General features: G+C 38.6%; 2 protein-coding genes across 4 annotated transcripts in view; one reads left to right on the forward strand and one right to left on the reverse strand.

Moving 5' to 3' along the window:
* Positions 1-262: 262 nt before the first annotated feature.
* bco2b (beta-carotene oxygenase 2b) lies at positions 263-6,642 on the reverse strand. 2 transcript variants are annotated; one of them, XM_008308708.3, is made up of 13 exons: positions 6,544-6,642; positions 4,873-5,070; positions 4,568-4,766; positions 4,238-4,449; positions 4,024-4,139; positions 3,373-3,475; positions 3,143-3,274; positions 2,575-2,735; positions 2,333-2,500; positions 2,057-2,194; positions 1,137-1,319; positions 778-888; positions 263-615 (listed from the first exon to the last, which is right to left on the reverse strand). In XM_008308708.3, exons 2-13 carry the CDS (start codon positions 4,907-4,909, stop codon positions 499-501), a joined length of 1,677 nt encoding a protein of 558 aa, XP_008306930.1. In that variant the 5' UTR covers positions 4,910-5,070; positions 6,544-6,642; the 3' UTR covers positions 263-498. The 2 variants fall into 2 exon arrangements, with proteins under 2 accessions (XP_008306930.1, XP_008306931.1); XM_008308709.3 differs by having other exon boundaries at positions 4,873-5,077; positions 6,544-6,638.
* A 3,002-nt stretch (positions 6,643-9,644) lies between these two features.
* LOC112486949 (uncharacterized) overlaps positions 9,645-10,381 on the forward strand; it is a 3,133-nt gene continuing 2,396 nt past the window's right edge. The window contains exon 1 of one of the 2 annotated variants that reach the window (XM_025055081.1): positions 9,645-9,822. Coding sequence is in view for 1 of the 2 variants with exons in the window: in XM_025055080.1 (XP_024910848.1) it covers positions 10,085-10,171 (87 nt within the window). In the remaining variant the exon portion in view is untranslated. Of the gene's footprint in view, positions 9,823-9,855; positions 10,172-10,381 lie in introns of those variants that run through there. The other variant, XM_025055080.1, reaches the window with a different exon arrangement.

A 10,381-nucleotide genomic window follows, 5' to 3' on the forward strand; every position in this document is an offset into this window, starting at 1 on the left:
AATAAACAATGAAAACACCTACTGTACTGTACAACTTCACACTGGCTAATCTGCGTTGCCTGTACTGTGTGTGTGGCCCACAATGGCTGTTTGAGCACGAACGAATGAGCTGCGGTCTTGGACAGGTACGTACGGCAACTCCGCTTGGACAAACTTCAGTTGAGCTACAGACCCATTGTCTCTGTCTGAGCTTACTATACGTAACCCGAGCAAGCAACGGTACATAACGAAATATATATAAAATTCTGAAATACACAAAGAAGTGTTATTATGTGTGTTTATTTTTTTTTTCACATTTTACATTACAGAACTCAAATGTGTCCCGCTCCATTTAATGGCTACATTTTTTTTATAGTTCAAGCAAACTTTGCATTTATATTATAGGTGTATAAGGCAATACATTTACATATACAAAAAGAAGCAGCAGAAAAGAGCAACAGTTTAAAAAGTCATTATTTACATTATGTTAGTTATGTTGTCAGCTCCCTCATCACATTTCTATGATGCGGCACTAAATGTGCCATGGAAACCGTAGGGGATGTTGACAGGCACCGAAGCACGACCCAGTTCCTCAAATGTCTTTGCATCCAGTACCAGGAGGAACGTGCTCTTGTCCTTGAAAGATAAAACGCAAAGCAGTTGATTATTGAGCAGAGACCAGATTTGTTTTGCATAAAAATTTCACCAAATATTACTTCCATCCCTACATATGATGGCTGGTATGAAAACTAATTATCTGTAATTGTGTAGACCTATTAAAGACTCATCTTGACTAACCTTGTTGGGAGTGATGACGACAGACAAAATGACACCATCGTCCTCCTCTGTGGCCTCAGGGGAGGGGACAAAGATTGGTTCAGAAGGATACAGACCAGATTCCTCCCAAACCTATGAAGAAATCAAGAAATTCATTTTCAGTTATCATTAGTTACCTTTGTTAATTAGGTTTATGATGATAAATGTGCAACATGGTCAAGACAGACACACATTCTCAGACACAATTCTCCAACAGAGAAGAACGTAAGTCTATGTAGTTTTGTAGTGGGATTATGACTATGTAGCTGTATGTTGTGTTAGTAACTGCACATGAAAACAAAGGAACCTGGAAATCAAACTTAGATGTGAGTCAGACTCACCTTCATGTGTTTTCCTTGAAGGTCCATCTTGATTAACGTGTCTCCCACCAGGTGTCTGAAGCCACAGCCATAGAAGTAGCGGTAAGGCCGGGTGTTGTACTTGCCATAGTTGATCTGAGGAAACTCTAGACCACCGTACTGCTGAAGATCGTCCCCGTGCAGGTCCTCATGGGTAACGAACACCTGCACAAAACAAAAAACAAAACAGTGTTAGATGTGAAACTTTAGAAACCATCTTAGTTCTGCAGTGCTACAGGTTCTTATTTTTGTCACAGTGGGAATCTTTGCTGACATCTTTATATATATATATATATTGTTTTGTTTTTTAAAAAAGGTACATATTTCTGTTGTACTCTATATCTGTTTATGGCACCTGTAAAGTAAGACAAAGTTGGCACAGAGTGTACCCCGGATAGCAAACAGACACTGATATCATAAAGATAAGAATTGTGCAGCCTCAGGCAGTCACATTTCTGTAAACCTAGAAACTAAACCCCAACATGTGAGTGCAGATCAAACAACAGTCACATTTCTGTAAACCTAGAAACTTAACCCCAACATGTGAGTGTGTGAGTTTTAAAAAATAAAAGCTATTTGCAGCCCTCCAATTTACTGGTATAAAAAGAAAAAGAACAGAACAGAAACACAATAGATTAGCCAAGACTGCTGTTAAATCACATTTCATAGTCAACTGTAAGAAGTAACTATACCAAAAACAACGTGGATAAACCTGAAAAAGATCATTTTAGGCTAAGATAATTAGGCCATAAACCTCTACTACAAAGTAACTACAAATCTTGTCCGTGTGATCTGTTGTTGTTAAACGACAATAACAGTCCTGTCCGCGTTCTCCTGTGCTGTGTGAGGTCCCATGTACTATTTTAGTTTTACTACACATCATTTGAAGTCTCAGGTTCTACCTTGTTCTTCTCAGTTCTTGTGCAAGTGGCCGTGCTGTCGGGCCTTTTGTTGAGGTTTTCCTGATAGGGTGTGTCATCGTCCACCTTAAGTGGCAGCACGAATCGCTGTGGGAATACTCTGCATAAAGTGTTGTACACCTGGTGATGACAACGTGAGTCTTTTCAGCAAGGCAACTCAGCAAAAAAATCAACGAAGGCAAACTGTATTTAGTAGCCGTACTTTAAAGAAACAAAAATATAAAGGCAAGAAAGTCAAGCCGGAATTGAACTGCTGACCTCATCAAGAGCTTCTCCAGACTTGCGCAGGTTCTGGATGTTGTAGTTATTGATCGCCTGTCCATCATCTGAGGCACACAGGTCTACGATCAAGAAGCCGTCCTCCTCGAACGCATTGATCTGGTGGAAGGTTGAAAAAGCCTGGGCCACATACTTGACAGAGCTGACCTGAAATGCAGACGGGCAGAGTTCAGAGACGGCTCCATTCTTAGAGAACTCCAGAGCCAGGGTAAGAACCTCACCTCCCCTGTCTTCTTGTGAATTAGGTGGAAGATGGTGTTAAGAGTTGGATCCCAGTAACAGCATTCACTGATACTTTTTCCTCTCAGTTTCCCCGTCACTATCTTCAACAGGTCCATCTTGATGGGCTGCTCGATGAACACCACGTAGTTCTCAGACATGGCTAGAATCAGAGTGAAAATATTAGGGCTGTTAAAATGAACGTGTCAGTTGTGTTCAATAATTTGATGAGATGAATCGGACTAAATGTTTTTTAATGAATGGTAAGAATACACAATACAAATGTTATTAACATGTCACTGATTTTTTGTTTGTTTCACAAAGCAGCTCAGAATTAAACTCTTATCTGTGTTATTAAATCTGTCATTTTAAAAAACCATAACTATTATGGTGCTGCAGTAGGTAAATGTAGTCTTTCAGCTGGATACACTTTATTTCTTTCAATAAATTTCTTTTTGTACATTAATATAATTTGGCCTAGTCACGTACAATAATAGTGTTGTAAGGAAACATGGTGTGTTTTGGTCTGTCTTTGTATAAAAGCACAAAACCCTAAAACCTCTGACTCACCAAAGCTGTGGTAGTAGGACGGTTTGCGCTTGTCTACTGCCGGAATGGAGCACAGCACTTTGGCTCCCTCCAGTGTCTCATCTTCATCGCTGGTTTTGTTTGGAGGCACCACGATGATGTTGTAGTGTGATCCTGGCATTGCAGAAATGTCAAAAAGATATTTTTAGGCATAAGGTGTTTGAAGCTGCTCAGTTGTCACCAGCAGTGTGAGCAGGTCAGTGTCATATTACCTTTAAGGGTGTAGGAATTCCCCATGTTGTAGGTGGTTCCATCAGGGTCTGTTTGAGGATGTGCAGTGGCGCCGTTCACAGCAATGAATTTGGTCCAGTTCACCTGAGAAACACAGATACAAACGTTGCACCTGAGTTTTTTTTTATCTTAGTTTTATACAGTTAGCTTTAAGACAAGTAATAAAGTTTGACTACGCCTCAGAAAAATGTAAACTCAAAAGTCATTGTTTACAAGACTAGTTTTCTGACCAGTGAGTTGTGAAAGTAAGAGCTGATTCAACAAATTCCAAACATTGTCACTGACTCTTAAAATATGTCCACAAACAAGTCTATACAACTCAACCCTCTGTCTCTGTTGTTGTTCTTCTGTACGAGGTCAATACAAGTTCACTATTTAGTGTTTAGTGTTTCTAGTGAATGGATGAATAAAGAAAAAAGAAAACCAAGACTGAAGAAGTATAGGTGACATTACTGAGCATTGGGAAGTACAGTTGTAAATACTTGTATCTGGAGAAATAAATGAATCATCATGAATCATTTCAGTGTTTAATCAGCCTATGATTTTCTAATGGTAAATCAAACCAGCGTTGTTGTTGTTGTTCTGATTAAAAAGCGAGTATTATTATTCAAAAACCTCTGACGTTATCTTACCTTCGCAGTGGTCTCCAGGGTCTCAGGATCCACCCTGTGCATGATGTTGGTTTCGGTGCTGACGTAATAATCCCCTTTGTAGGTCACAACGCTCACATTGGCGTTATCTGTGGCCTCTACGAGAAGAAGAGTGAGGTTGATAATCAATAACCTTCCTCTGCGTACTTACAAACTGTAGATGGAAGTTTGATCACACAACTTCAGGAAAACTCACTTGGCATTTCGAACCTGGAGATGAATCTCTGGAAGAAGTTTTTACAGGGGTCAGGCATGGTTAGTGTGCCAAACTCAGACACTGCGATGCGGTTACACTCTTTGTTGGTCTGGTAGCTGTCGCTGGACAAGAAACGGCTTTTATAGGTCACCTGACCCTTAGATATTTTAAACTGGTGCAGGAGAGCCATGCCATCGAACCAGTGGTTAAACCTGATTGGGGGAGAGGGGGGACACAAAGACAGCTTTGTGATTAGGCCCAAACATATAAACCACAATTTACCAAAACAAAAAGTGATCAAATATGTTGATGTTGATTGGATAAACTCACTTCTGATTTCCAATTTCAAACTTTCCAGGTCCATTCCTCAGAAGGTTTCCATCGATCCACTCTGGAATCGTGCCAGTGATGTCGGTGTTGATGGACTCAGGGACGTCCTCCACTGAGGTCACGATCTTCTCAATGCATGGCAGACCGTGCACATCTGTATAGTGGATTAGTTTCTGCAACGACTTGGATTTTTCCTGTGCTGCAGAAACAATGACGTACAAGTTAAATATAAATGATGCTTTGTTTAAAGTTAAGTTGTGTAGTTAAGTTGAACCGTTTATAATTTAGCAGAAGCAGCAAATTACCTCTGTCTTTTTTGTTTTGAACTTGGTAGGAGGGCATGACTGCAGCTGTAGCTTTAGCTCCTGTGGATGCAGTGTTGTCCAAAACGGCTGCTGCTACTGTTGCTGTTGCTACTGTTGCTGTTGCTGCTGCTGCTGTTGCTGGAGTCTTCAGCTTTGAGACTTGAGGCTTATATATTCTCTTCTCAGATACCACACCCCCTGAAAACTGTCAGATAATTGAGCAAGAAGACAGTGATGTCACAGTTATGTAAGTCTTCAAAAAGAAGCGCTTTGTCATCTCAAGATTATTCAAGGGGCAATTATTTCAAAGATAACCACTCGATTCATTATTCACCTCACACGCTTCTAACTTTGATTGATTTATTTATTTATTTGTCACAATTATTGGCTCCACTTGTGTATTCACAGCATTAGAGACCAGGCCGAGCTGCTGGAAGTTCTCTTATAACACCGTCTATTTATAGTAAGATTTGAATCTGTCAGAGTAAATGACACTATATTCACACGTGACACATATTAACGTGCAATAACATTTTTGACGCGTTCTTTTTAAATATCCCACTTGTTTTTAATAAACATAAATGTTTCCACATAATTAGGTCTTGTGCCATTGTCGGCCCCCTTAATTCTACCAACAGAACAGCGGGCTCGTCTCAGGCCGCAGTCACAGAGCTATAAAGACATCATGAACATCTTGAAGTACGGTGCCCTCTTTTTAACCCCACATCTTTATCAGTGTTTACCCTGTTATCTCCACCAGCGCCACTGAACAATGTTCAACATAATGTGAAATATGGGTAAAACTGAGGGCAGGTGTCTGGTGATGTGATGACATATGATGAGTTATGGGCCATAACATAACTGAGCACAACATGAAGAACAGAAGTGTTTTATTTTATTATTTGAACAACTGTGCAAAAACCATTTAAAGGTTAGTTGTAAGTTGAAGTTTTCAACTTACTTGAGTTGTGTCCAGTTGCCTACATTAAAATTGCTCTTGAGATTATAATAATGACCTGGATGACTGAGAATATCTGCAAATATAACTCTTCCCTAATTTGTAATTGTTGATATAAACTCAATGTAATATTGAGTTTATTTGATTATTATTTTGACTCAAATAAACTGAACTGAGTGGTTCATCTGTCTTGAAGGAGGCAAAAATAAGACATAATTTTAAAGGTAAAAACTTTTGCTTGGGATTAAGATCATGGTAAGGAAATTATTAACATTGGTTGAAATTAGAATCAAGTTGCAAGGAATTATTTGTCCATTTAAAAGTCCTTAAAAATAGTGTGTGTCAGTGAGGCACACTGTGTCAATAATGAATGTGTTACATAACACATGTTCGCTTCCAACATTTTTCTTCACTGATAAATTATAAAATGACTTTAAAAAGGCAACACCACAGCGGTGCACGGCGAAGCACTGATATCCAATAAAAATGCAGATGTGCAGAAATGCAGATAAAAGTAACCATAGTAACGCATTAGAAAGGCCTTTTGCCCATGGTGCTACGCAGTCGTGTCTCTGTATACACGACCAGTATGTCAACGACATTAAAGATTCCCTTCTTAAACGCATTTTCACTCACAACGTGATTGAGCGGAGGTATCGACCCCGTCAGCACAGCTGTAGTGACAGTCGCTCATATTAATAAAATAGACTTACCGGCACTTGTCTTTGGACACACGGGTCCAGCCTGAAGTACGCAGCAAAGATAACCACGCCGGCGGCAACAGCGCCCCTCAGCGGCCTGTTCTCAAACAGACCTTAGAACATAATGTTCCTAAAATGTAGGGGCCTCTTTATAGAACCTGTACGAGAGGAAAATGAAAAATGACAATAGCCAGTCTTTTACCTGCAGCTGGCTGAGTTGGTGGTACATTTAGGATACCGTTTTGTTTTTATTTATTTTTTTGTTCTGTTCTGTTCAAATCAGTTTCATTCCAATGTTTTGTTTTGTGATCTGTTCTGTTATGCTTTCAAGTACTACATAGTGTGCCTTTATGCATAAACCTTCCTTGGTTCACATTTAAAGAGTTAGCTCATAGGAGAATTTCCCAGTGTTACACTAAAAATAATCACCACCATCAACACCATTAAACGACACTCACAATTTCCCAGTGTTACACTAAAAATAATGGAAAACACCATTAAACGACACTCATCCATCTTTAGGTGAACTTTATTTACTAAAATCATGAAAATGCAGCAAAGAAATAAAGCATAAAATCGGGGGGGAAAACCCAGCTACGCTTTCCTTCGTGCTCTGGTTCAGACACACCCGCTGTCTCTGGTGAGAAGCACTCAAGGCAAAATAATTCAAAAACATCTCTCTTAGCCTTGAAAGGGAACTTTCACTTCAAGTAGCCACAACTAGGACCTGATAATCGGAATTTCCAACACGGATAGTTCAAAATAATCATTTAAACCCAAATAAAACTCTGTGAATGACCTTCAAAACAGTCAGCACTCTGATCAACGCAATGTTATCATGACTGTGAGCTGCTGAAACATGAAAGAGCAAAACATCTGCATATTAGTCTGCTGATATTCTTACTCAGTCAGGTTCTTGGTGTGATGTGAGTCAGAAAGGCTCGAAAACTGAAAATACGGCAAACATCTGATAGGGTTCACACCAGTTTTTTATTGATTCAACTGATGTTGACACATCCTCCAAACTAAAAGATAAATCAAATCAACACAAATGAACAATTATATCGATACCACAGTACACCAACGGAACGGAAAGTTGTATATTTTTTTTGTACACCAACGGAACGGAAAGTTGTATAATTTGCCCCAAGCGGCCACTGCTCACCTCCACAGCTGAAGGATTTGCCATGTTTACAGTATTACACAAACGATTTACTGGCGTTACTCTTTGACACACGTATGTCAAGTGTGCGACTTCAGTCACAGCAGATAAAAACACCATAAAAGCAGTGAAAACACTAACAATTCTAGAACCGACAGATTACAGCCTTAAATCACATGGCTTCTTTCTCACTGTTTTACATGTTCTTGTTTAAAATGAGACTAGGAAAATGGAACAAAATCCAGTGCAGCACTATCTTTTGGGATACATGCATGAGAACATCCATGTCTGTTTAATCTCCTATTAAACTAAAGAACATGCCGGAAATTCACATATTATTTAAGATGGTTCTGAATGAAATTATCAAATTATAAAACTGGGTATTTACTACTCCGTTGTTCAGTTTTACTTCTACGTCCCAAAAAGGTAAAGCTTGCCCGTAGTAGTCCTGGGTACTTTAGCAGGTGTTCAATTTCTCTTTTTATTTTTGTGATTTTGTGAGTTCTGGTTTCTGTTCCTATAACTAATAATGTGTCAACACTGAAAAAATCTGGAGTTAAATTGAAAAAAAGAATGCGATTTAAATAATAAAACAAAATTTAAGTATGTCTAGAAATTGTTGAATGTGTATGTTTTAACGTTTTTATTTAAAGTAGTTCTTGCTTAAGAAAAAAACAGCAATGTAAAAAAAGTGAAATGAATTACATTTCATTGTGACACAGCACACTACTGCACAGTATATACATTTAAAAAAGGGATAATGCTACAGGCCACTATCATTTTTAGACACAAATGCTGGGATTATTTAAGTCTGTAATAACTCATGTGTGTAGAAATAGACACCAAACATTAATATAGATGTAAATGGGCTAATTCTATTGTAGAAAATGTTCCACTAGTCGATGCTGTGGGCTGTATTAGCTAAGAGGCGTAACATTCACATGTTCTGACCAGTTTGCTACAAAAATAAAATAATCTCAACAACACAGGAAAACTGTAAATAAATAAGATCAGGGAAAAGATAAAATACAAATATATGTGAACACACGGTTAATCAGTTCCAGTTCATCTTAGGGTCACATATATAGTGCACAGAAACAAGGAAGACACACATGTCCTTGGCAACTCAGTGATTTTTAGGACCACCATTTACAGAGAAAGAAGCAAACCCAACAGAGTGGTAGTGCATGGTGTAATCCGTCAGTGTAAGTTCACCTCCACATAACCCTTGAATCTTAAGTGACCGGGGTTAAAGCCCGCCGTATCAGTCATTACAACACGAGTCATGAAATCAGACACAGATAAACCACCGTTTGACGAGCGTGTACTGTATAAATTACCTGATAAGATAGGCTTTAATCTGCAGCCGAACGATAAAGTAATCGTGTCTATCATTGGTGCAAAGTCGTCAGAATTTGTGCCACGCATAAAGTACTATTACGGTTAAAAAAACATTCAATTAAACGAGGATCATCTTTATGCAGCAAGAAAGGATGGAAAGTTCACGTTTGCAAAGTAGTGATCTGTATAACATCCAGTGTTAAACGGAATCATTGATTTGCTTGATGGATGCTACATAATATATATGTTTTTATTTTGGTAGCAACATTGGTTCATTACTGTTTTTGAAAAGGTTTTCTTGTACAACAATACACAATTCAAACACGTGTCACGTGTTTACTTTTACAAAAGTAAAAGGAAACATTTCCATACTTACGTTTCCATACACAGATATTTGCATTAGTTAATCATCAAGTCTAATAAAAAAATAAAATATAAACAAACGAGCGTAAATAAATGAGACAAAATGATGAATAAAACAAGACAAAAGTTGTTTTTTAAAGCATTCCAAAAAAATTGAAAAGAAAAAAGAGAGGATATTTTGGTAGGGAAAATGAAACAGGAATTTAGGGTTTCACTTCCGCCTGAGGATAAGAGCGGAGCATCTCCCTCGCACACGGGCGCGCGCACAGGTGTGCGCGGGAAAGACCGACCTTTTATTTTAAGTTTCCCGCGGATGTGCACGAACATATAAGTATACTGTCTGTGCACCAACTTTCTTTGTTCCTTGTTAGAATCGTCACTGGAGGACGACACAGACACCGAGCCATTACTGGAACGTTCTGGTGGTAAGACGGATTTTACTCACACATTTACACCACACGTCTGTATTAGTTCGACACATACTTGAGTTATTATAAAATGTATTCATGTACAGTAGGTCGCATGGCTGATTAATGCACGAAGGCTCACTTTTACTTCTAATAATCTCGGATCGAGAATATCAACTCACAACGTGGTAAAAAGTTTATAAAATCTGATTTGATAGCAAAGACAGGACAACATTCTAACTTGACGGTTTTCTTTTTCTTTTCATCCGGCATTCGGAACATGTGTGCTTACACAGCGTGCACTCATCCATCTTTAGCTTGTTACAGGGTCATAAATATTGACGGGGGATTTCGCATCCATGTTGAGGTGAGACAGTGACGGAAATAAAGATTTTATTTTCTCAAAACGTGCCAAATAAAGGTTCAGCGGGAAGAGGGGGACAAAGGAGAAAATGACGTTTTGGACTCAGTTTAGAATGTGCAGAAGTGTTTAGACTAAATGGTACGATAGATAGATAGAGAAGTGGCTTTTAAAAAAAATAAATATAGAGTTTTTAAAATCAATTTACTTCAGAAC

The sequence above is a fragment of the Cynoglossus semilaevis genome, chromosome 4 (genome assembly GCF_000523025.1).
Source record: "Cynoglossus semilaevis isolate Cse_v1.0 chromosome 4, Cse_v1.0, whole genome shotgun sequence".
Taxonomy (NCBI): Eukaryota; Metazoa; Chordata; class Actinopteri; order Pleuronectiformes; family Cynoglossidae; genus Cynoglossus; species Cynoglossus semilaevis.